General features: G+C 42.0%; 1 protein-coding gene across 7 annotated transcripts in view; it reads right to left on the minus strand.

Annotated features, from left to right (window-relative positions):
- VOPP1 (VOPP1 WW domain binding protein) overlaps window positions 1-27,273 on the minus strand; it is a 56,080-nt gene that overhangs the window by 14,690 nt on the left and 14,117 nt on the right. For 5 of the 7 annotated variants that reach the window (XM_032443019.1, XM_032443020.1, XM_032443021.1 and 2 more), the window contains one exon: window positions 843-901. The exons of 1 other annotated variant lie outside the window; for it this stretch is intronic. In XM_032443019.1, the coding sequence (XP_032298910.1) occupies window positions 843-901 (59 nt within the window). Of the gene's footprint in view, window positions 1-842; window positions 902-12,946; window positions 12,990-27,273 lie in introns of those variants that run through there. One more of the 7 variants, XM_032443022.1, reaches the window with a different exon arrangement.

Here is a 27,273-nt window from a genome sequence, read left to right on the forward strand (position 1 = left end):
AAGAAAAAAGAGGAACATTCCTGGGGAGCATCATGATTACAGTAATTTCCTACCTGTGAGTGGGGAAGTTTGCTCAGGTAACAAGGACCTGCTGCTGCTACCTACTCCCCACCCCATTTCCTTTTTTTTTAACTTAGGTTTAAAAGATATGTGCAATTACAAAGTTGCATAACCCAAAGTCTAGTGTGTTCATCTCCTTCCTGCCCCCAAATACACAAAAACAATAATTGCCCCCTCATACATTTCATCTACCTCTTTATTGTTGCTGTGAGCAATTTAAAACAGAAAACTGCAATTTAGAAGGATCCTTAATCATGCACCTACAGTTCAACGGTATTTGGTTAACACCCAAACCTGGTGTGAATATGGATGCCACCCATCAAAATGAGTTACACCATAGCTCAACTCAAATCCCTGAATTAAACAACAGTATTATCACAGGGACAAAGCTACTCATATGCTGCTTGATTACCTTCCCTTGTTCAAAACAAAGAGAGAACCGCCCTCACATAGCTCCACTTATATTTCCTTTCATCATTCTAAAAAGAGAGCTATTTAATGTCCAACATTTTATTTTCAACTGGAAAGATCATCTGAATGTGTGGGGAAATGAGTCTGTATACTTTTTTTCTTTTGTTAATAGTGGGGAGGAGAAATAGATAATAGGGAAAGTGGGGAAATAAAATTTCTTGCACATTAATTGTTAAATATCACGAGAAAAAGGTCTCAAGGAAGTTATGGGAAAAGTACAATCCAAGAAAGAATAACGTTCTAAGAGCTGAAAGAATCTAGTTATCTCTTGTTCACTAGAAAACACAAAAAGTAAAGTGATGACTACTTACATATAATAGGTAGGATATAACCCTTCAAAGTACCAGCAATGCTTTTTGGCCTCTGTACACTACAAAGAAAGAAAAATACCTTATTAATATTTACACAGAACAAAGTGCAATTATAAACGCAAACACTGAGTGTTGATAAATACTGTTATTTTGAGCAATTAGAAAAGGTGTATCTTTCCAAAGACTTCACAATTTTAAAATATATAACTGGGAACCTGTTCAGGTTCAGATCCTTCACAGTGGCTTTGTCTATGGGGTCTCAAAGGTTAATGTGATTCATGACTATAGTTATAGATTCTGTGCATTGCATGCGTTGCCTGGTAAAAGTAGTGTCTTAAAGGAATATGGAGAATTTAATAGCTCATTGTAGCTGTAGTTACTTAAGAGATCTCCATCATATTCTGAGTCTGAAGATGCAAGACATAAGACTGAACAGTGAATTGCAGGAAATTATCCACCTTCATGGAATTCTCTACATGTGGAGCCAAGCTTGGAAAGGAACAAAACAGAGATCCCACTTCATCTACCTACATTTTGGAAATGTTTCAAGTGTTCATTAAATAACCTGGGAAACTGCTTTCTGCAGTCCAGGGGCATTGTTGTCTTTTGCAAATTGTCAGCATATCCTTGCTAAGGGATGGTGACAGGCATTTTCTCAGGGCGGGGGGAGGGGATGGTGATGCCAGCAGTGTGAGAAATGCATATCACTACAGGCACTGCTGGAGTACAGACAGCAGGTAAGAACAATAGCAACACTTAAAAAAGAAAAACAGATGTCAAGCCCAAACTATATATACAAGACCCCCATGAGAACAAGGGCTGACGATCACACAAATTCTGCCAACTGATCATGGAACACCTCATCTGTCTCTTTATTCTGGTTGGGTGGTCTACAACAGACCCCCATCAGGATGTCAGCCTTGTTGGCCCTCCTCTGATCCTTACCCAAAGAGATTCAACCTTATCATCCCCAGCACTGAGCTGAACAACATTGAAGTACTCTCTAAATTAGAGAGCCACATCACTACCCGTCCTTCCTTGCCTGTCCCAATAGTCATCCATTACAACACTCAGGCTGTGGCAGTGATCCCACCATGTTTCCATAATGGCAACTAAGTCACAGTTTGCCTGCCACACAGTGGCTTCCAGCTCCTCCTGTTTGTTGCCTATGCAGTGTGTAGATGCACTTCAGTTGAGCCCCTTGCCTCACTCTGCAGTCTATCATCATTCCCCTAGGCTCATCTCTAGCAGGCCTGGTTTTATCCCCTTCCCCCTTCATACCTAGTTTAAAGCCTTCTCAACAAGCCCTGACAGCACCTGGGCTAAGATCCATTTCCCCCTTTAAGAAAGGTGAGAACTATCAGTAGCCATCAGGCCAGGCTCAAAGCAACCTATGGTCAAAAAGCCCTGAATTTTTGCAATTGCATCAGCTTCTCAGCCATGTATTTATGAGAACTGTTTTCCTGCTCAACTCATTATGCCACCCTGACACTGAAGGGATAAAGGAAAATAGGACCTATATGCCTGCTCCGTCCACTAACCACCCCAATCCCCTGAAGTCCTTTTTGGTAGTCCTCAGGCTTCTCTCAGTGACTTTCTTGCTGCTGGCCTGAACTATCAATAAAGGATATAAATCAGAGGGGCAAATCAGACTAGGAAGTTTCCTAGAAATATCCCTTACCTGGGCACCAGGGAGGCAGCACACTTCCCTATGGGTAGGGTCTGGCTGACCTATAGGGGCCTTTCTTCCTCTCAGGAAGGAGTTGCCTATGACAATCACACTTCTTTCCTTCTTGGCAGAGGCAGCCTTAGACAACCCTGTGGGTTAATCTCCCGCTGCATCCTCACTCACCTCTCCCTCAAGTTCTAGAGCCTCAAACCTATTACACAGGAGAACCTGGGGAACTGAGGTAGGTTGGGATGGGGGTTGCCTGTGATGCTGAGCTGGGACCTGTTTCTACTCCTCTTCTCTTAAATCACCTCCCTCTGCTCAACAATGGTAGAGCACAGGGTGCAACACTGGAAAATTTGTTTTATTCCCCTTTATTATCCCACCCCTTCTAAGCTTCCAACTTCTGAAACCTTTCTTCTGAATCTCATTATCAGCATGCTGTTTTACTCTGAATTTAGAAGTACAAGTTTCTCTTGGCATCACTCTGCAAATACATATCCATTGCAAACTGAGCACGCCTGCTGCTGATAAAGGGAAAAGCACTTTGGCTCTTTTCCTTTGAAAGCTGCAAAGCATCAAGTCCTGGCTGAAATCCCAGTCAACCTCTTGCAAAGTCTCACTTCAGTCCAGTGCCGTCTGGAGCATACATTGCATAACATCTTTCTTCCTGCTAATGGATGAACATGATTCACTGTTAATCTCAACATCCTCAAAACCTTCATCAGTTTAAATCATTTTAATTGATGTTTTCTCAGCAACGTTTCTGAGTACATGGAGTCTGCATACCCTTTACAAAGGGTAAAGAATGCTTTTGCATTCAGTACTCATTCTGCCACCCTCCTATCCATATTTAAATTGCTAAAACAAACTGGGAAGATTCCTCTTTGTCATGGTTTTATGACTTTTGGTTACTGGTATTCCACATCATAACATCATGTAGTGCACTGGGAGTTAAAGTGTTAATCCTCCAGATCTGGGTACCTGCCTGGAAGAGAAGCTACTGATTCACCTTCTGTGAAGCTACATTCCCCAGAGGGCTTTGTGGTCAGAGAAGAGACAGAACTCCTCGCAAGGTCACCTGATTGGACCCTTTAGTTCTTCACACTCTTCTCCTTCACCTCTCCTTGCTGCTGCCCATCCCAACTGTGCGCATCACATCAGTATTACTGTAAGGCCTAGAGCTTTCAGATACTCTCTCATTATATTTGATATATTAGCTTCAATTCTAATTATATTGTATTAGAGTGTGTTATCTTGCATTCCAACACCATATTTAGTAAAATTAGTTTGTTTCTCCTCAGATCATTGCTGCTGTTTTTAATTATTTTGGGATTCCCTGTTTCCCTTTTCTGGAAGTGCGGATTTTGCAAAATCTCTCCGCCCCACTAGTCACAGAACTGGGCCAAACCAGCCCGTAAACCATTGACACTCCTTTCCACACCTTCCAAGCTGTAAAAAACCTGTTTCTGCCTCTTATTTTATTTTGACTTTATTTTGACAGATAGATAAGATGCTTACCGCTATCACAAAAATGGCTTCAGCCTGGGGACATTTTGCAGATATTTCCTGCTAGCTTACAGGGTTTAGATAAACACGCTAAAAAATCTGATGCACAGACCTTATTACTATATGGGACCTATAACAGCAGGCACCAATCCTGATTCTGCCTTTACCACAACAATATGAATAATGCACAGAAGCTCTTCAGCTCTCATACAGGAATCAAGAAAACAAACAAGCAGCAGGGCAGAATCTCGTACACGTTACATTTATACACACAGGACCAAGTGCTGCAGCTCCTGTAGTTAGAACTCCCCCTGATCTCCATGGCAACATTGATAAGCAAATACCAACATGTATTTTTCACTTGAAATGCATGTGTGTTTAGCACTAGATAGTCTCCGACCAAAAAACTCCATTTTACATTTAGATCGATTAACCTTTCCCACAAAAGAAATATAAATATCCCTCACATTAAATTTCATTTCAAGAGTCTGACCTTTTTTGTTGTTGTTCATTATGCTGCAAATTGCAAATGTACTTCAGTCCTAGAATAATATAATTATTTCATAAGTGACTTAAGGAGAAAAAGTAGTAATGGGGAGTAAAAGAGAATGAGAAGTCTTCAGCACCTGGGATGGCACCTAGCAAAGGCCACCTGGGGTGCATGAGCTCATGCAAGAAATGATTATTGAATGGAACAATCATGCTGAGTCTTTTTCAAACTGTCTGTGAAATCAGTTATGCTATTTATTGTAGCAATATGAAATATCCAACTTGGATGTCAGGATATCAAGACAAAAATTGCCAAGAGATCCTCCATATCAGGACTTGCTTTGTGTTCCTATTTCTACATCTACTGACTTTGCAGTACTTGCACATACATAAAAGCTCAGGGAGCTAAACCCTCCTGGCAGAGCTGACCTTACAAAGGAAGTTCTAATGACAGATATTGAAAGCATTTTCACCTAAGAAAAGCAAAGAAGATTCAACATCACACTGGAACCTCACAACTTCAAGGGTAGAAGTGGTAGCCTTCTGTTCCAACTAGAAGAAAACATATAATATTTATTCTGCCCTCATGAGGCACCGAGTACTGCTTCAAAGTCTGGGGTCCCCAACACAGAAAAGATGTCAAGTTTTTAGAAGAGGGTCTTGAAGAGGGCCATATAGATTATCAGATGGATGGAGCAACTCTCCTATGAAGACAAGCTAACAGAGCTGGGCTTGCTCAATCTGGAGAAGAGGGGCTGCAAGGAGACCTCATTACAGCCTTCTGATATTTAAAGAGAGATTATAAACAGGAGGAAAATCAACTTTTTGCATGGGTAGATAATGACAGGACAAAGGGGAATGTTTAAAACTAAAGGAAGAAATATTTAAATTACATATCAGGGTTTTTATTTCACTGAGAGGGTGGTGAGTTGGAACAGGTTGCTAAGAGATGTTGTGAATTCCCCAAGGTCAGTTCAAGGCCAGTTGGAATGGGGCCCTGGGCATCCTGGTCTAGTACTTGATCTATTGATTGGCAACCCTGCCTGCAGCAGGGGGGCTGGAGTTTGATGATCCTTGAGGTTTCTTCCAACCCAAGCCATTCTATGACCTATGATTTCCCCAGCTCCCCTTGAAGTTGTTGATCTATTGCAAATGGTAGTGAGCTGCTTCCACAGCTCCAGAATTGAATTTAATCTCTGCAGATATTATGCTTCCTTTTATACATGCATGATAAGTAAAATCAAGGTTATTATTTGCATTCTTTAGCTACAGAACAAGTCATAAGCCATCTTACAAAAAAGCCCATAAAGAAGAATTTTGGGGAGAGGAAAGGGATCTATTTGTCAGGAACTGAAAGTAAGATCATGCCATGAGTTAGGATATCTACCCTCAGTCTCTTTAAAACCAAAACAAACCAGATGTTAGAGTTTTTCATTTGTTTGTTTGTTTTTCCCAGATATATTTAATCATACAGTGATTTTAAGGCTAATAAATGTGGGTAATGCATTCAGTATAACCATCAGATACCTCCATCAAATGCTCTTTCCCTCAGTTTAGGATGGGATGCTTGCTTCATCTCCAGTCCTAACTCTAGGAACATACTTATCTCAGGAATCATAGAATCACAGAACTACTCAGGTTGGAAAAGACCTCAAAGATCATCAGGTCCAACCTCAGCCTAACTATAGATCCTAACTCTATCAACATTCTGTTAAACCGTATCTCTGAGCACCACATCCAAACAGCTCTTAAATACATCCAGAGACAGTGACTTTCTCTGGACTTGCTCCAGCACCTCCATGTCCTTTTTGTGCTGAGGTGCCCAAAACTGAACATAGTACTACAAGTAAGGCCTCACCAATGCTGAGTACAGGGGCAGGATGACTTCCTTAGTCCTGCTTACCACACCATTCCTGATACAAGCCAGGATGCCATTGGCCTTCTTGGCCACCTGGGCACACTGCTGGCTCATATTCAGCTGACTGTCCACCAGCACACCAAGGTCCCTTTCCATCAGGCAGCTTTCCAGCCACACCTCCCCAAGCTTGTAGGGTTGACTGGGGTTGTTGTGACCAAAATGCAGGACACGACACTTGGCCCTATTGAAACTCATGCTGTTAGCCTTGGTCCATTGATCCAGCCTATCAAGGTCCTTCTGTAGTGCCTTTCCCTCAGGCAGATCAACACTCTCTCCCATCTTGGTGCCATCTGCAATCTTACTGAGGGTGCACTCAATCCCCTCATCAAGATCATCAATGAGAATGTTAAACAGAAGTGGCCCTAGCACTGAGCCCTGGGGGACACCGCTTGTGACCAACTGCCAACTGGATTCAAATCCATTGACCACAACTCTTTGGGCCCGGCCATCCAGTCAGTGCTTCACCCAGCAGAGTACATGCCCATCAAGACCATGGGCAGCCATCCTTACCCTCATCCACTAAGCGTGTCACCTTGTCAAGGAGTGAAATCAGGGTTGTCAGACAGGATCTACCGTTCATAAACCCATGCTGACTAGGCCTTTAATTGGTTGACCTTTAATTGGTCCATGATGGTTCCTGAGATTATCCATTCCATAACCTTCCTGGACACTGAGGTGAGACTGATAGGTCTGTAGCTATCAGGATCATCTTTCCGGTCCTTTTTGAAGATGGGCTTCACATTCGCCAGCCACCAATCCACTGGGACATCCCTGTTCAGCCAGGAGTGCTAAAATAAGATGGAGAGTGGTTTCCAACCACATCTGCCAACTCCCTCTTGGGAGCAATCCATTCGGCCCCATGGACTTGTAAGCATCCAGCTGTTGGAGCAGGTCCAAAACTATCTCATCATGGATCATGCAGGGCTTATTCTGTTCCCCCTCCCCATCTACCAGCACAAAGGCTGTGTTCCCAAGGAGCAACAAGTTTTACTATTAAAGACTGACGTAAAGAAGGTATTAAGTACCTCAGCCTTACCCCGATCCTTGGTGACCAAGTTGCCCTCTGCATCCGACAAGGGATGGAGATTCTCCCTAGCCTTCCTCTTGCCATTGATGTGTTTACAAAAATATTTATTGTTCTCCTTTACCTTAGCAGACAAGCTCAGTTATAGCTGCACTTTGGCTTTTCTAATTTTCTCCTTGTAATCCTCATAAGTAACTTGCCCACTATTCCAGAGCCATAAACTTTCCACAGCCAAAGGTCTGTGTTCAGTCAGCCTGGCCTCCTTGCCCATTGGCTCGTCTTTTATGACTTCAGGATGGTCAGCTCCTGTGCCTTTAGAACAATTTCCTTAAAGTATTCCCAGCCTTCCTGGGCTCCCACACTCTCCAAAGTTACCTCCAAAGGGACCCTCTCAACCATGGTCCGAAAGAGGTTGAAGTCCACCCTCTGGAAGTCCAAGGTAGTATTTCTGCTGATTCCCCTCCGTGGTTCAAAAAGGATAGAGAAATCTAGCATCTCATGATGACTTTGTCCCAGAAAGCCTCCAACCTTTACATCCCCTGCCAGACCTTCTCTGTTAACAAACAGCAGGTCCAGGATTTTGCTTCCCCTCATTGGCTCCCTCACCAGCTGTGTCGGGAAATTATCTCCCACACACTATAGGACCCTCCGGGACTGTTCCTTGTCAGCTGTATTATAATTCCAGCAGATGTCTGGGAAGTTGAAGTCCCCCACCAGAACAAGGGGGTGCGACCTTGAGACCTCACCCAACTATTTATAAAGCATCTCGTCCACCTCTTCATCCTAGGTGGGTGGCCTGTATCAGACTCCCACAGTAACGTCGGTCTTGTTCGCCTCAGCTTTTATTCTGAGCCATAAGCTCTCAACCCTATCGTCACTGTCACTGATTTCCACACATTCACAGTCTTTTTTAACATAGAGAGCTACACCACTGCCTTTCCTACCTAGCCTGTCTCTTTTGAAAAGTTGGTAGCCCTCAATCACAGCACTCCAGCTGTGGGAGTCATTCCACCACATTTCTGTGATGGCAACTATATCAAAACTATCTGAATACACAATGGCCTCCAGCTCCACTTCTCTTGTTTATTACCCATGCTGCGTGCATTAGTGTAAAGGCACCTGAGCTTGGCCTCCTTGCGAGTGGCAGCAGCCCTAATACCCTCATGACCACACTCAGGTGTTATCACAGCCACCATCCTTACACCAGTACTTGTACTGCTTAGAATTTTATTCAGAGAAAAGTTTAGATTTAGCTTCCACTCTCTATTTTATTTTTCAATTTAAATCCATACTACAATTCAACACAATACTTGCTGCGGAAACTAGCTTCACAGCAGGTAAGACTGCACAGGGCAAGGGATCTGGAGCAAAAAAAGGCCAAAAAAAAAAAAAGCAGCTCATTTTTGAAGGCTTTTTTTTTTAAAAAAAAAAAAAGCTAGCAACAGTGCTGCACTTGTGCTGGGGAGCTGGCAGCTTGTGGGCAGGCTCCTGAGTCAGCAGGGATGAAGCTGGCACATTAGTGGCACAGTTTAAGCATCCACCCTTAATGTTTGTACCTGATAATAAGCTTTAAATAGCTTCAGGGAGCAAAGCAAGTGAGTAATTGCTGTTGCCGACTGAAAATGGGGAGATTCAGTGAGTGAGCACAGCCCACGTTGCCCATAGAGTGCTGCAGCTGGGTGTGGGAGGTGGGTCATGTGGTGAGGACTGTAAGTATTGTCCCTCCTTGCTTGGGAGACCAGCTTTCCTGTTGGCAGTCTCCAAGACTGCAGACCTAAACAGGGTCTCCTCCAGACTGCAGGCTTATTCCAAGAAGACCATGGTGACCTAGACAGAGGGCCTGCCCTGAAATGTAGCTGTTCAGGTCTCCTGCTGCAGGAAATGCCTAAGCCTGCTACTGCTTGGGGAGGGTGGCAGTGATTCCTTTTTGTTCTATACCTTCAGGGGCAGTGAGGGACACAGAGCAGGCTTGGAAAGCACAAGCAGTGAATAACTGGCTCAGAGGCTGGTGTCAAGCCAGGAACTTTGGGCTCTTTGATCATGGTGTTGTTTCTGTTTACTCAGCCCCTGGACTGTTGTCCATCCATGGAACCCACCTACCTCAAACAGGGCAAATCCTAGCACAGGAGCTAGCGGGGCTTATAGAAAGAGCTTTAAATTAGCTATGATGGGGAAAGGTGAAGAAATGGCTCACCAGAGATGAGCCTAGGGGAATGATGCTTGAGCATCTGGTGATGCAGATGACTTGGCTGAAGTGCATGTACACCAATGCATGCAGCATGGGCAGCAAGCAGGAGAAGCTGGAAGCAACTGTGCATCAGGCAAACTATGACCTCGTTGCTATTAATGAAACATAGTGGGACCGCTCCCATGAATGGAGTGCTGTGATGGATGGCTACAAGCTCTTCAGAAGGGATAGATGAGGAAGGAAGGGTGGTGGTGTGGCCCTTAATATTAAAGACTGTTCTGATGTTGAAGAGCTTGGAGTTGGGAATGATAAAGTTGAGTGTCTGTGGGTAAGGATCAGGGGAAGGCCTGTAGGGGTGACACCTTGGTGGGGGTCAGTTATAGACTGCCTAATCAGGATAAAGAGGCGTTCTATGAACAGCTTGCAGAACTCACATGATCACCAGCACTCATTCTCTTGGAAGACTTCAAGTTCCCTGACATAAGTTGGAAATATAATACAGTGCAGAGGAAGCAGTCCAAGAGGTTTCTAGTGTGGAAGACAGCTTCCTTATGCAGCTGGTATGAAAGCCTACCAGGGGTGGTGCCCTGCTAGACCTACTCTAGCACTACTGAGTGAAGGACTGGTGGGAGATGTGAAGATTGGGGACTGTTTTGGGCAGAATGACCATGAAACTGTAGAATTTTCTGTTCTTGGAGATGTCAGAAGAGTGACTACCAAAATAGCATCTTGAACTTCCAGAGGGCGGACCTGCTCAAGACGCCTGTAGCACAGGTCCCTTGGGACTTGCTCCTTAAAGGTAAAGGGGTCCAGGAAGCTTGGATGCTCCTCAAGATGGAAATCTTAAAGGTAAAAGAACAGTCTGATACTGAATGCCATAAGGTGAGCTGTAGGGGAAGACTGGTGTGGATGAACTGGAAACTACTGTTGAGACTCCAGAAGAAAAATAAGTGTCTATGTCCTCAGGAAGAAGGGACAGGCTACTCGGGGAGATTACAAGGAAGTTGCTAAGGTGTGCAGTTAGGAAGGTGTATGGGAACTGCTGAACCACATCCTGAACCTCTGATTAACCACCTGAGTAAGCCTTGGGAGCACAGACGAAGGCAATTCTACTGCCCTACTGGAAGGGGGTGGAGCCCGGCTCTACCTGTCCTAGACCCCGTTTAAGAGCTAACTACCACTGGGGAAGGATTTCTTTTGCACATTGCAACTGGTGTCCACCCCCCCAGGGGTCAGTATGAGGGCCCATCTTGTTTAATCTCTTTATTGAAGACCTAGATGAGGGGATTGAGTGTACCCTCAGTAAGTTTGCAGATGATACCAAGTTAGGAGATGGTGTTGAGCTGCCTGAGTGTTGTGAGGCCCTCCAGAGGGATCTAGATAGGCTGGATCACTGGGCTGAGGCAAATGGGATGAAGTTCAACAAGGCCAAGTGCCAGGTCCTGTGCTTTGGTCACAATAACTCCATGCATCACTACAGGCTTGGGGCAGAGTGGCTGGATAACTTTAAAGAGGAAAGGGATCTGGAAGTGTTGGTTGATGCTTGGCTGAACATGAACCTGCAGTGTGTCCAGGTGGCCAGTAGGGCCAACGGCATCCTGGCCTGCATTAGAAATAGTGCGGCCAGCAGGAGTAGAGAGGTAATCATCCCCCTGTACTCAGCACTGGTGAGGCCCACCTTGAGTATTGTGTTCAGGTTTGGGCCCTTCACTACAAGAAAGACATTGAGGCCCTGGAATGTGTCCAGAGAAGCACAACAAATCTGGTGAGGGGTCTGGAGCACAAGTCTTATGAGGAGCAACTGAGGGAACTGGTATTGTTTAGTCTGGAGAAAAGGAGGCTCAGGGGAGACCTCATTGCACTCTACAACTTTCTGAAGGGAGGCTGTATTCTCCCAGGCAACAAACAGGACCTGAGGAAATGGAGCACAAGTTATACCTGAGGAGATTTAGATTAGACATGAGGAAGAACTTTTTCTCTGTGTGTTCAGGCACTGGAATCGCCTGCCTAGGGAGGTGGTGGATTCATGATCCCTGGCAGTGTTCAAGAGGCATCTGGATGAGGAGTTACAAGATATGGTTTAGTGGCTTGTGGTAGCAGAGTTAATGGGAGGACAGTTGGACTAGATGATCTTGTAGGTCCTTTTCAACTTTGTGATTCTATGATTCAGGTCCCTTCAGTTCATTCTGAATTGGCATATTTGCCTGATTCCTGTGTACATCTAATTCTTACAATTTACCATCCCAAAAATGGAAACAACCTTTAAATTGCCTTGTACTGAAATTCTTTGGCAGGCTTCTTTCATCTTCTGTAATAATAAAAGTAAAGCAAGGAAAGAATGAGTATAAGAAGATGGATTCAGAGCAGAGTGGACAAGATTGAGGCAGGAATAGCAGCGTGCTACAGATGCTGGTTAGTTAAATGATGACAAACCATCAGAGACTGCAGGAGAGCACATCTCTTTGATGACTATGACAACCCAGGGAAGCTGCCCTGGGAGTTGATGGGCTTTATTCTGATTGTATTATGCATCCCCTGCACATTCGTTTGTTCTGCAGCAAAAGCTGACAGGACCCAGCCACTCTTGCCACCAGTCTTTCATTCTTGACAATCCACTGATGCACATATTCCTCAGTTCCTTCTTATGAGCAGTCTTTGGAAAACCAAGTACTGACATTTGGTTAATAAACATTCAACATGGGCTTTTCCCTTCAAGGCTTTGAAATATTTATCTCACAACTGCAAATACTGGATCAAAATCCTTTCTACTGTAAGTCCAAAAATGCCTGAATCATTGAATGTAACAACTCCTCGATCTCAAGTAACAAGTTGCAGAGTTCATGGCCAACTTCACAGTCAGTGGAGGGAACAAAAGAAACTAGTAATAATGAGAAATTCTACTTAAATGCTATTTCCCTGTATGGTTTGCAAAGCCAAAGCCCGGTAGTACTGAAATATCACGTAATCACTGTTCTCGTGTAAAGTATGCAAGGCCAAGGCAAGTTCTCACTTTCAGTTGCTTATTCCAGAAACCCCCATCATGCTTTATGCTATATTATTTGTGTAAGTATCTGTTCATTTTAAAATACATTATATATGTCATCCATGTATTAAGCAAATGAGCATCTGAACACAGTTAAGATTAAAGAGGTTATCTTGCAAACATTTTTATATTAGTAAACCAGTTTTTTAAGAACCTTGAGTAGAAAAATCTACTTCAATATTCTGTTGGGGAACCTGACCAATATTCTTGGTCAGCTTTTATCTGCCTAGCAATGAATTGTAAGCCCTGCCATCAGATGCTTACCTACAGGTGCTTCATTAACAGCCATTGTTTACTGGGCAATTCACACACTCATAAGCTGTCTCAGTATACCTAGGGAAAAGCATAGATGTCTGATTTGTGATTCAGGTTCAATCTGCCTTAATGATAGAAACAATTCTAAAGAAAACTTAAGTTTTCTTGGACTAACTACTTTTGAATAAACTCACACACAAACCCTCAAATAGTAACAGCCTTGAATACCTAACAAACTTCACATTTGCTATCTCAGAAATAGGGCTGTGCATCACGGTGTTATCTAGATCAATCTGTCTTGAAGTTGAAGGCTAAAATACAGTTATCTCCATGTTGCAATCCAGAAAACATTTTGTTTCAGGATTCAATTCCTACAGCACTGGAGGGAATTCATGGATTTGGGTTAATCAGCATTAATAATCAAGCCTCTCTTCTTGCACTTATTCTGTTAAAGTTTCTAATAATTGTCAGCAAACATCTCTCTATCAGGGCAGAACTTTCCTCAAAGAAAACCAGCAGAAGTGTTTGACCCAGTATAATCTGTATTTTTTTAACAAATCAATTTAAGCTTTCAGAGAGATGCTTTACTGTGCCTTTTGCTTAGACATTCACCAAGGAGACTGAAACATCTATGTTTATAAAACTAAAAACCTAAACTGACTCCTGCTTAGACTGTCACTACCATAGTGACAGTATAAGAGCACCAAATTCTAGTACAAACACAATCCAATAGCTGTAACTCACTTCTTATTTGAACAGAAGAAATACTATGCATCTGTCCTTGGAATAGTTCCCATGAAAAGACTGCTCAACTCTTTCTGGCAGGTCACAGTGCCTACCTACTAAGGGAAAGGCAATTTTCAAAATGAACTAACTTCCTACACAAGGCATATTTGTTTTTCTTCTACTAGGAGCCCAAACACACTTAACAATAACTTCTAGTGTCCTAACTTGTCAAATTTCAATATAATCCACTAAAATCAAAAGCACAATAGCTTTCAGCACTTATTAACAGCATAACTTTCTCAGTGTGAGTGATCACCTGAGTTTTTCCACATTTAAAATGTCTTCTTGAAGAAAGCGGGGGGGGGGTGGGGAGAGCAACAATGGAGGGAAATGAACAAGCAAAAAAAAAAAAAAAAAATCCACCTGAATTCTGGAGCCTGCATTATATTCTCCATCTTCTTGCAGATACTGGATACTCAAAACCAGACAACTTAAAAAAATCTCTTGGTATAACAATCATGTCTTGGCTCATCCTGCAATTTAACTCTCTCCACACACCACACACTTCACAGCTTGATGAAGGCTATGCTGGATGGTGAGAACTTTTCAGATGACTTCTCACCTGTTCAGTTGAACACTCTTTGCCCTAGAATTTCCCCCCCATACACACTGTGAATTTTCTTGGACCAAATCAAACTTTTAGTTTTCTCCAGTAACAGTTATGAAGCAATTCTAGCAATCACCACTGGACCTCTGGTAACCACTCTGGTGGACTGTGGTCTGCTTGATGTTAAGCTCTTCTGCTTGCATTTAATAAAACACATTCATGTAGGGAGAAAAGTTACTTGACGAGACTCAGAAAAAGTGAGGATGCTGCAATGAACTTCTCTCTCTTTCATACACAGTAGACAGATATGACAAATTTCTTCACTAAGATTATTTTCCTCACAAAGAGTATCTGAACACGCCTCAGAGACACTGCAACTGACAACTGCAAGAGTGAGATGAGGTATAAATGAAACATCAGCCCTCCATTAACACGTCAGTTACATTCTAAAAAAGTTCAAGATTTCAGCCTGGAGGTACTGCTATGGATAGATAATAGCATGAGATATGGTCGTACATGTTTAATTTATAAACCTAGTAGCTAAAAATTATTCAACTGAACTGAAGGTGTAGAGAACTTCAATAGCACTCATAACAAAGTACAGCTGCACTTGCAAAGTTGGTTCTCAAGTTTCCTTGAGGAAGGACTAAGTTCTTATTTCTGATAGGTATTATCTACTATGGCAGTCTCTCACTGCAACAGATCATCTTTCACTTCTTTCCTCATTTAAATCAGGGAATAGGAAAAGAAGAACCTATAAAATTTGGGGCTTATTCTTCTTTCACCTTAGTATATGCCAGCTGGAGTTAACAGTAACAAACAAAGAATCAAATCAGAATCATGCTTAACAATCTCTAGTGACCCCACAAGTGACATTTTCAGGATGTGGACTGTACAGAACAATTTCAGATCTGAGTCAGACTACTTCCCCTCCTCCTTCCTGCCCCTCATAAACAAAACTGACAAGCAGCGGGAAAAGAGGCTAACTGGAACAAATGGCACAACTTCCAAACTGCAATCAAGGCTTCTTTTCTTCTCTTTTCCAAACAGGTTGCTCACATCAGATGTCAGAACAACTGCCAACAGTATGGCAGGCAAAGAAATCACAAAGGCAGACTCTGAACGATATGTAGTAGTAGGAACAATATATTGGATTGAAAGCATTATGTGAAGGCTCCTGATGAAAAGCAGTAGTCATAGTCATTTTTACACCATAACTGATGCCTGGTTCTGCTAACTAGCTGCATTTCTCCTCTGTGAGGTAGCAGTTCTCATTTTCAGCTTAAAAGGTTTCAGACTAGGAACCCTCCAGACAGAGGAAAGCATGACAACATGAATTAGCTGTGAGTCCTCATTCCAGCCACCTAAAGGAATGTGGAAATCCTGGTATCATCTTCATGCACCACAAGGTAAAAATAAATAGATAGATAGATAGATAGATAGATAGATAGATAGATAGATAGATAGATAGACAGATAGTTAAATCTAACAACCATACCTACATTATTGATTGTGCTTAGTCTTTAATTTGTAAGAGAAAAAGCACCTACATTATTGATTGTGCTTAGTCTTTAATTTGTGAGAGAAAAAGCCTGCCACTTCACCACAGACAGGCTGCTCAGCCTTGGCGCATTCTTACCATAATGCTGTTCATTTTCAATATTATGATGAATATTTCTAGAATCACAAAATGACTTGAGTTAAAAGGGACCTTAAGGAGCTCTAGTCCCAGCCTCCTGCCACGGGCAGAGACACCTTCCACTAGACCAAGTTGCTCTAAGCCTCATCCAACCTAGCCTTGAACAGCTCCCAGGTTAGGGCATGCAGCTTCTCTGGGCAACCTGTGCCACTGCCTCATCACCCTCTGAGCAAAGAATTTCTTTCTCATACTTAACCTAAATCTCCCCTCTTTCAGTTTAGAGCCATTATCTTTTGTCCATAATAGGGCTTACCGTCCTTGACAAAGAGTCCCTCTTTCCTGTAGACCCCTTCAAATAGTGGAAATATGCAATGAGGTCTCCTTAGAGCCTTCTCTTCTCCAGACTGAATAAGCCTATCTCCTCCAGCCTTTCTTCACAGGAGAGGTGCTCCAGCCTACTTTCTGGATTTCTCTACACCCACTCCAATAGCTTCACATCTTTCTTGTGCTGGGAATTCCAGGCCTGGACAGAGTATTACATGTGAGACCTCAGAAGGAAATAGTAGAGAGGGATAATCTCTCTTGCCCTGCTGACCACACCTCTTCTGATGCTGTCCAGAATGCAGGTGGCTTCTAGTATACACTGATTGGTCATGCTGAGTTCTTTTGTCCACCAAAAGTCCAAAGTCCTTCTCTGCAGGGCTGCTCCCCATCCATTCTCCCACCCAGCCTCTATCTGTTCTTGGGATTGACCCAACCCAAGGTACAGGGCCTTGTACTTTGCCCTGTTAAACTCTATGAGATTCATACAGGGCTACTCTCTGTCCTCTCCAGGTCCCTAAGGATAACATCCAGTCCCTCCTGTGTGTTGACTGCAGTTTGGTGTCTGATGATTTAAATGCTGTTCTGTTAACTCACATCAATAAAGCCATGTCTCAGAGAACCCTACCTCAGTTTATTGACTCTTAAGTATGTCATAAGATACCAAATAATGCTTCAACTTATAAGAGCTTATAAATGGGAAGAAAACTGACTTCTTAAACAGTCTTAGTGACAGGATGTCATGGTTTTGTAATTTTTGCTATTGGCATTCCACATCATGATATCATGTGGAGCACAGAGAAGAACTACACATCCCAGAGGACCTCGGGGTCATAGAGGAAAACACATTACAGAAGTGACACTCACTCTCTCTCACTGCCTGCCAGTGGGTGTGGGTGTGCTTCCAAGCTGTGCACCTTCAATTTCAAAGCAGGTTTCTTGGTCTTCAGAAACCTCTGTCATTCTTTGACTTGATTTAATTAGTCTCAATTTCAATTACACTGTATTATATCATGTTAACTTGCATTCTGATATCATAATTAGTAAAATAAGTTTTCCTCCTTAGATTGTTGCTGCTGCTGTGTTTGATTCCTTGAGTCCAGCTCCCATCTCCCTACCCCTTTTCCCTTCCCATTTATTTGGGGCCGGAAGGCCTACAGGCCTACTGCCCCCCTGTCACAGACATAGGTTGATCTAGATAACTCCATGACACAGGACAAGGGGCAATGGTTTTAAACTAAAAGAGGGGAAGATTTAGATTAGATATTACGGGAAGTTTTTTGTTTTTGTTGTTTTTTTTGTTTTTTTTCAATGGAGACCGGTGAGGCACTGGCACAGGTTGCCCAGAGAAATGTCCCATTTCTGGAGGTATTCAGGGCCAGGTTGGGTGCATTCCCAGGCAGCCTGGTCGAGTGGGTGGCAACCTTGTCCATTGCAAGAGGGCCTGGGACCAGAAGGTCTTTAAGGACTCTTTCAACCCAAACCCTTCTGCAATTCTATGATTCAGTCTTTGAAATATGTGAGCAGTACTGCACATACAAACAACACAAACAAGTGTGCTACTAACTCATGGCAGTGAAGCACATGCACAAGTGCTAGTGGGAATGGGTTTGTCTTTGTCCTAGTTTTAGGAAACTGAGAATAACAGAAAACTGTCTCCCTCACTCATTTCCACTCAAATGCAAAAATATAACAATATATTTTCTACATGTAAAATAATGACTACAAATTCTCACAGTAATACGTATTTCTCAAGATTGATGTCCAATTTAAGCAATGGATGTTTTGACATGAGTTGTTGTTATGGTTTTGCAATTTGGTTGGTGTTGGTATTCCACATCAGAACACCATGCTTCATAATGGGAGTAAAGGGGACAAGTTTTTTTTTCTGTGGGCTGCCTTAATGGGCATGTGGGGTGGGGCACCGGAAGGGAAGTGAGGAAGGGGACGGGGTTGCTGGCCGGCTCCCTGCAAGGAGACAACGCGGTCAGAGCTTCCTGAGCTTCCTGCCTTCCACAGCACCATCGGTGAGATTGGGGACTTGGTATTCTCTTTGTTGAAACTCTCTTGTTGTTTGTTTAGCATTATTAGGTTATTAAACTGCCATTCGTTCTCAGATCACCTTTTTTCTCCCTCATTTTTTTGTTAGACCTAATCGCAATCTCCCTTCCCTTCCCCGTCTCCCTAAACGCACGTGGCCGGGCCTGGCCGGGCCACGCCGCACTGCCGCTAGAGAAAAGGGGGGGGGCTTTTGTTCCTGCTGCCCCGGGTTTGTGCCCACTGTCCCGGAGTGAGCTCTAGAGAGAACTCCGTGACAGTTGTGTCACACAAAGGCTGAAGAACTGGACCTCCCACCTCCTCAGCTCAAGGAGATTATTCATTGCTAAGCTGCTTTAAAAATAAACCAGAAGTGCACCTGCTGCTGGTTCCTATTGTTCAATGGCAAGACTTCTGAGAAGCATCTTTCTACACTGGTGGAAAAGATAAGGCTTCAGCATAAGCTTCCTCCCATTCATTCTGCATTCACTAAGTCTTCAGCTGCAATATTGAAAAGGCTGCAGACTAAATTAAAACCTTGTTTTTCTTCCCAGTGACCCTTCCAGCTGTTGTTTCTCACTATGTTCTATGTTCCAAGTTTCAAATGCTCCAGAAAGCACTTAGAGTGAACTTTGATACTAGATTCTCCCCCACATTATCTCCCCAGCACCACTCTGTGAGGTACCTGATACTAGGGCAAGGAGCACATAGGGAAACTGAACCCCTTTAGGACAAGAACAAGCTGCTAACTCACTGATTCACAGTGACCTTTCCTCTGGAAGCATCGTCTCTGCCTCATCATTCCTGACATATGAGCACACAACTCCAGGGAAAAAAAAAATAAATTCTGAGTAGTTGGACGATTTATTCAAGGATATTTGAGAAACCCTGTTTTACCATTGTCTTCATAAGCTTTCATTGCTTGATTTTAGGGCCTCATCCAAAGACTGCTGAAGGGAGCAGCTGCCTTGGGTTTTGAACTATGTCTATGGCTAGGACTATAAAACATAAAATGAAATTCCTTTGCTTCTGTTAATCTTTACAAAGACTAAGACAGATGATCTTTCTCTAGGGCTTTTAGAGCAGCAGATTGCCTGAAGAAGTTGCCAGTTACCAAATCATGTGTCTAGGTAACTCTACAAATTCATTCATACCAAAACCAGACTAAGAGGCTCATGTAGTTCTGATTAAATTTCTGTGCTGCCATCTGAGCTATTAGTTCTATGGATGCTTTTGTTAGGCACAATCTTTTTTATTTTTAATTAAAAACAGAAAGTCAGTTTCTTGGGGGTTCTGTTTTTCTTTCCACTTCTAAGTTCAGTACAAACACACCAGAAAAATTATAGCCACAGTCAAATAAAAATAGCTGAAGAACTTGCAGCTGTTGATAATCTCTGAAGTATTCAACATTGCTCATTTAATGATGGATCAATATGCTCCAGTTTCAGTCCTTGCACAATGCTACATGAACAAGAGGCAGATATTTGAGTTGGTGTGAATGCCAAAGGTGAGTAAACTGTTATAGCAAACAAAGAAAGGGCAAGAGAATGTAGACCACTGAGTGTCCACACAAAACATTTCTCCCTGCCTGTTCTTTCTCATTTAAAATTAGTGAGCTCGCCACTTGGTTAGATCAAGCTCACAAAGTTATTAATATGTACGGCTGGAAAAAAAAAAAAAAGTTCTCAATACAAATTCTCAATTTGTAAAGCAATAACTATCTGCAGTTGCTAAGTATTTTCTCAGACTTACCTGCTTGCAAATGAGACCAAGCGAATTAGCAAATGATGCTTATAAATTCAAAACACTCAAAAGTACCAATGAAATACAGAATTAAAACTAAGACTTGGGTACAAAAGTAAAGTTAAAAGCCTCAGAAACAACAAAGAAATCAGGAAATTTTATTATAATTGGAAATTTGGACCTTCATCTGTTAGGATCTATTTCCCTCATTCATATGCTTAAGGGCACAGCTAGAGGTCATAAAGCCAGAGCATTCAGCAGGTAATATTTAAGGGAAAAAAAAAAAAAAAAAAGCTGCTATGTTGTTAATAGCCCACTGCAACAGCAAAATCTAAAGCATGACTACCAAGGAACAGTTTTAAAGAGAGAGGAAAAAGTTAAAAGTCAAAGTTGACAGTAGTTTCCCTCCAGAGAAGGAAACAAAACCACCAAACTGATTTTGTTCAGCTTTTGTATTTCATATTAGAGATACTAATAACACAACCAGTGCCACAAAGCACCTGCAGAAATAGCTATAATAAAAAACAAAGAAATCAGAAAAAATCCTCACAGACAATCCCAAATCACAGCAACAGTCCTGCATGTCCTGCATTTTGTAGGTAGAGGCTTACCCAGTAGCAACCTGAGCTTCCTCCTAGGCATAGATTTAAAGCTCTTGCTTGCCCCCAAAATGACTTCAAATTTTGGACAGCAGGTGCAGGTTCCTCCAGAGTAAATACTGAAGAATCATGTCTATTTTTGAAATAAACCTTTGCCCAATAGCAGCCCTTGCCTCCCCTCAGGCATTCTAACAAAACCTTTAGTCTCCTCACTTGAGAGGTCGAATTTAGGAAACTCGCCCCATCAAAGTACAGGAAATGTCTGAGTGCATTTTTCTCTCTTGTGAAGAAACAGTGAATGCCCAGTAGTTTCCTTTCAGTCTTTCTCTGTCGGAATTTAAAGCTTTTGGCTTCTTCTAGATACATTTCCAGTTTGTCTGTTTGGGAGGTAGACACACTAGCTTCCTCCCATCCATAATTCAGGACATAAGTGCCAAAGATTGCAGATACTCAAGAAGAAAGCAAAAAACAGAGAACGAACAAGAATCAAAGACACAGAAGGAAAAGAATGATGACTAATCTGTTTTAAATGTGTATTTTGAGGAGTTGTAGTGTCAGCTAAGAGTGCTGGATAAAGGATGGGGGAAGACGGATCACACTAGTCTGGCAGTTGTATTCTCAGTCCAGCAAACAGCAACGATGACAACCAAGAAGACAAAGAAGAGGAAGAAGACAACTCCCCGGGTTCCATCTCAGGTATCCTTCTGTGCCTGCTGGGTCTGCAGGTGCACTGTCCCAAGGTCATGAACAAGTAAGACCGCAATAACAAGTTTGTGAAAAATAAGTTTCTATCAAAACTTGCTCACGGGAAAGGTATGTCAGGTTGTCAGCAAAGCAAAACAAAGAGACTATGAGAGAACAGAATCCAATATCTCCCTAATGAGCTCCTCCTACTAGTTGTCATCGTGATGGCCTGGTTCTGCAAACATTTGAGACATACCAAGCACACTCCAGAAAGTCAGAAAGTATTTTTTATTGGACCTTTACAGGCACTGAGGGACCTGGCTTAGTGAGCAGGTGGTAATGGGTTCACCATTGGACTCAATGAACTTAGTAACCTTTTCAACCTTAATGATTCTATGATTACATGAAGGTAATGCATGGAAGGGATCGAATAAGACTCTGGTCATCACTGAGCTCTAACAGCCCACTAAGTACAAAGATTTTAGTATGAGGCCTTACCCAGTATTATACAGACATGAACAGATCCTGCACATGTGCGTATGCACAGCTTCTGCATCCATCCAAACTAGCCCATATGCCATCAGTGGTACCCACAGCACACTTTGGACATCTTTCTGCTGGAGTAAACTCTTCACACTTAAATCCCAGACCAGCCAATTGTGTTTAATGAAACTTCAAGGCTTGCAACTATGTTATCACCCAGCTAAGCAAAGGGTCTACTATGTTCTCCTTTCACTAGTAGGAAGGAAAAAGGTAACACATGCCACTGCACCATACAGCTGTCTTATCATGGCACAATGCAATTCTGCATGTTCATTCAAACTAACAGAAAGGAAAGGAAGCATCATCAGGAAAAACTCTTAAAATCAAAACTGAAATACTTACATATTCTATTTGAAAACCATTTATCATTTTTTTAGTTTCCCTGCAAAGAGTCCTTTAATACCCCCTGCTGACAAAACATTATCAGTGTTAAATCAATCCTGATTTAACAGCACCATCACCAGCCAAAGAAACATAACAATGGAAGTCTGGCCTAGCCCAGAAAAAAGTAAGCTGCTGTCACTGGATTATTTCTAATCATTTCAGGGGAAAAACAAAAACAACAAAAGAACAATGACAATTACGGCATTATAGTCGTCTAAGGTTGGGGTGCTGCCTTCTTTGCAGCCCACCTGCATCACATTTCCCAACCTCCAATAACTGCAGAGGAAGGGTGAATATATGAAACATCTTTCCAGTACTGCCAGCACTCATTGTTTGACTGTGCAAGAGCATTAATGGTGATATAAAATACTGTCACAGTTTGAATGAAAAATCCACCTGCGTCCGTGACAGGGGCCGTGGGCCCCACAGGGGCCCTAGGCCGAAAGGGGAAAAAAAGTTAATTAGGAAAAGAAAACGGCGGCAACAATCTAAGGAGGCACACTTATTTACTAAATACTATATCGAAATACAGGATAACACAATATAATACAATATAATTGAAAATTGAAAATTGAGCTAACGAATCAAGCAAAATAGGAGAGAGAATGAGTCCCGTAACCGAGAGGCCTACTGTGAATCTAGGCGAAATGGTGAAGGCTCCCACACACTCCCCTGAACGCAAGAACTCGAAAGACGTCAGTCTAGTCTGCGACAGATTTAATATAGAGTCCAGGTCCCGTGACCTATCGTGTTGTTTTCTGGGAGATGTAGTCTTCTTCTGTAAGTTGCAGATTCAGTAAAATTATTCATGCTTTATATGATGTTATGATGTGGAATACTGATAGCAAAATTACAGAATTATTAAACCATGACAAATACTATTTAAAAGTAGGAGACAGATTTTTGAGCATTTTATTAGATATAAATATTTCATATCAGCATATGAATTATTAATTAATTTTATACTGACAGATAAACTCCACATGGTGCCACCTTGAAAACCTAACTGAAATATTAGGGACTTAGGCACATAACTGTGTTTTTTGCATCGGAAACTATTTGTTGCTTGCACTCCTAAAATAAATTTACAGTCTTTTTTTTTTTTTTTTTTTTTTTTTTTGATAGCATTTGTTAAGTATCTCAAAGGACCCACCTGCAGCACCTGGAGGTAAGAGAAAAGAGGAAGCGATGATGTCTGATTTCAGTCAAGACTCATCTAAACTGGTGAATGAGTTCTGTTGAGATGTGTCAAATTCTGTTCAAGTCTCCCACACCTCAGGGAACATAAGCTTCCTTCCCATCACAGAAAGGTAGAATCCCCATACAAGCATTTCCCGTGCCAAGGCCATGTTGTTAAATAGCAGCCAAAAGACCTAACTATCACGGACATTATTTTATTATGTTTTTTAGTCTTTAACTTGTATGTTCTTCCACTTCTGAAGCACATACTGCAAGCACAGGTACCACTCCCTCTTCAAGAGGGCATCTAAACCACTGAGCTTTCCATCTGGCTTAAGATGCATTTCCTTTGCATTCCATATAATGTAGAGAGGGATAACACAGCAATTAATACAGATTAACTCCATATGCTATCTGAATTCCCCCAGGAGATACATGATAAACATTCACAAAAACCCGAGAACACATAGAAAATAAAAATGGCCTCCCATTCTCCAGTGGAGCACAATCATACTTCTCTGGCCACATCTGTAAACACATACTTTCAATTCCTTAGCTTTTGGATGCATATAAACAAATACAACCGTTTTAAGTGCTGGAACAGTTTCAACATGCTTTTATTTCCATTTTGACTAAAACTACTCTGCTGCATTGACTCAATTTTGCAAAACTTTAATCTCTGAAAAATGCAGTCCTAGAACATTTTAATAAAAAACAAACACATAAACAAACAAAAGTAAGAACAGAAATCCTCATTTAGTCGGTGATTCTAAGGGGTGTGATGCAGGTGAAGACTTTTGCCAGTTCTAGTCATTGCTATAGTCTGACACTATGTAGATCAACAAAAAGTCTTAAAATCAAGCACAAGTACAACCACAATACAAGTATAATTTGGTGCTAAGTGTCCAATACATAATCAAAAGACTGGGTTAGAAATGCACAGAATAAGAATCAGGATGCATTTACTGATGTCAGATTCCGTACCATAAAGATTCATTGGAAAAGCATTAGGGTCACAATTTGGTAATCACACGAGCAAATTAGGTGAATTACAAATTATTTTCCTCCACACCATTCAAGCGGAATGATTTACCCCATCTACAAAGATGTCTAGCCTGGGGTATCAAAAAATGTCCACGTTTAGATGCCCCTGAAAAGGAAGCACTCAGTTGTCATTTTGCATTGCAAAGTATGTGCTTACCTCACCCAAATCAAGCATTTACTCTTGTCTGCAGCAGAATTGCCAGGTCACAGCCTGAACCAAGTGTCAAGGCATGGCTAACCCAGGGAGCTCAGGTTCAAGCAAGGCACTAGTCTGAGTGACTAGAAGGGATGAAGGCTGAATTCACCCATCCTCAACCTCATTTAAGGGTTAGCAGCTGAGAGAGAAGCATCTCTCTGGATAGGGACTGTACTTCTCTTGAGCCATCACTGGTCTTTGGAAGGGGTGAGCCAATTTTTCTTCTTTATTACCTGCTATTGCTCCATAGTGCTTGTATCCTATTAGAAGGTATCTTCACCTTCTGTAGTTATATAGAGGTCAAAGAGGTTTTTGTGTGATGCACTGGACTGAGAAACCTGTGGTCAAGAATAGGAAGATCCTAATTCTGATGCTAATGCTGCACATGGCACTTTCACTCCTTTCTGCCCACTTACCCATCTGTACAATGGTTATGCATCTAGCCTGGCTGTGATAGGAACAAGACACAGCATATTTCTAATCTGCTATGAAATCCCTTCTGAGAGATGTCTGAGAAGCATGCTTAAAGTCACTACAAATGGTTGCAAAATTCTGGTGTCCCACTGTCACAGAGTTATCCCTAGATCTGTGTCCATGACAAGGGACAGCAGACTCACAAGCTGGGGAAAAAATAAAAGAGAGAGAGAAAAAAAAGTGTCAAAGGTTTACAGGCCAATCCGGCCTGACACCATGACTAAAGAGGCAGGGGACTCAGAAGCCTGAGCCCTGGGAGAGGGCAAAAGGGGAAAGGGTAGGGAGATAGTAGATGGGTCTAAAAAAACAAAACAAACAAACAAAAAAAAGAGCAGCAGTAACTATCTGAGGAGGAAAATTCATTTACTAAATATGATCTCGGAATGCAAGATAATACAACACAATACAATTGGATTTGAGACCAGCAAATCAAACAAAAATGAAAGAGTGTCCAAAACCAAGGCCTTACTCCATAGACTGCAGGGGGGTCATGTGCTTCTCTGCCACAAACAAAGAGAGGCTGGTGACCTGCCAGGATCTCCACCTTTCTTCCTTTGGGTGTAAAGTCCTCTGGGGAATGATGCTCCTCCCCTCCCCTCTGAGAAACAAACACCCAAAAAAGGCAGTCCACAGAACTAGAACATTAAGTCTTTAACTCCCACTGCTTTACATGATGTTATGATGTGGAATACCAACAACAAAAAATCACAAAACCATGACACCTATGCAAATCTAGATGCTGTCAATTACACCTGAAGTGTAACAGTGCAAATTATTCTTTATTTCATTACTGCTATTTGAATACAGCTTGAAGGAATATCCTGAACATGCAAATAGGCTTAATTTGATTTGGAAGATGGGTATTTGGAGAAGGAGCTACCAAGACCAACTTGTATGATGCCAAGGCATTTACAATGCTTACAGTCACCTTTGAGGAGATGTACAGAGAATCATCACTGGTGCTAAAATAACATTTGCACATGCGACAGTGGAATTACAAGTGCACTTCCTACTGCTGTGAACAAGGCTGCGGAGCTTTCCCTATGCAGCATCAGAAAGCCTGGTATTAATTATCCCTCTATAACCTCGCTTCCTCATGCTTAAATGCTCTTGCTTGAAAGAAGAAAGTCTTTTTATAACAGATCCCTGTTTCCAAGATTCTCTAGATTTATTTAAAAGCATGCTACAGGAACATTCCAAAAGGAAGTTTTTACATATTATTAGTTTGGCTCCATCAGGCATTTCCAGACAGCAGGATATTTGCAGGCACCGCTATTTTTCATCTTCAGAGATAAAAATTATCTTGGCTTTGGAAATCTATTTAGCTGGACTTTAACTGAATCTATTTAACTGAACTGTCTTGAGAAGTTTAATGACTTCACAGCCCATTTTCCTGGAAGTTAGAAGATGACCAAATAGGATATGAAGAGTTAAAACCCCAAAACATGTAACCAATCATCCTGCTCCCACCACAGAGTAACCATGATTCATCATTCAACATGATGAGTATATTACAGCTCCACTGCAGGCTTCCTGTTTGGGACCAGCAACCTGTACATCTGGAATCCCAGACCGTAAAGGAACACAACACACCTTCTGTAATTAGTAACATTTTACACTCTATATCTTACATTGGCAGTGTAGACAATTTAGTAAGAAGACCGAATATGGCCTTTGCTACAGATGAAAAAATAGCACTGTTATCTGTTTGAACTGTATTTCTATACTTAAGTTTTTGCATCCATTCGTAATTAGAACATCATGCTTTTCTTTGATCCTAGGTAGGAGTTTACAGAAATATCTCACAAATGCTATGTAATTTACATTGACCCCAGGTTCACAGAACTGGTCAAAACAGTGGGTGAATTTCATTGTCCTCCTCTTTTCACTACTTGCCCATTGGGATTATACTTACTGTGTCAGCATAGATGCATATTAAACAGTTTTCACGTTACACAGTCTCTTACAACAGCTTCCCCAAACCTTTTCATGCTCTTGCACTAAAACCTGCACCTGAATTCACATCTTTGCCCAGACAAGATGTTTGAGGTTGAGAAGATAAATCCATTAAAATTCTGTTAATTGACATACTACAGTATTTTCATATCACCCATGACTCATTCCCAGCCCATAGCAAAACACCTGCCAAGTCTGTCATGT

Source organism: Coturnix japonica, chromosome 2 (genome assembly GCF_001577835.2).
Source record: "Coturnix japonica isolate 7356 chromosome 2, Coturnix japonica 2.1, whole genome shotgun sequence".
NCBI classification, from domain to species: Eukaryota; Metazoa; Chordata; class Aves; order Galliformes; family Phasianidae; genus Coturnix; species Coturnix japonica.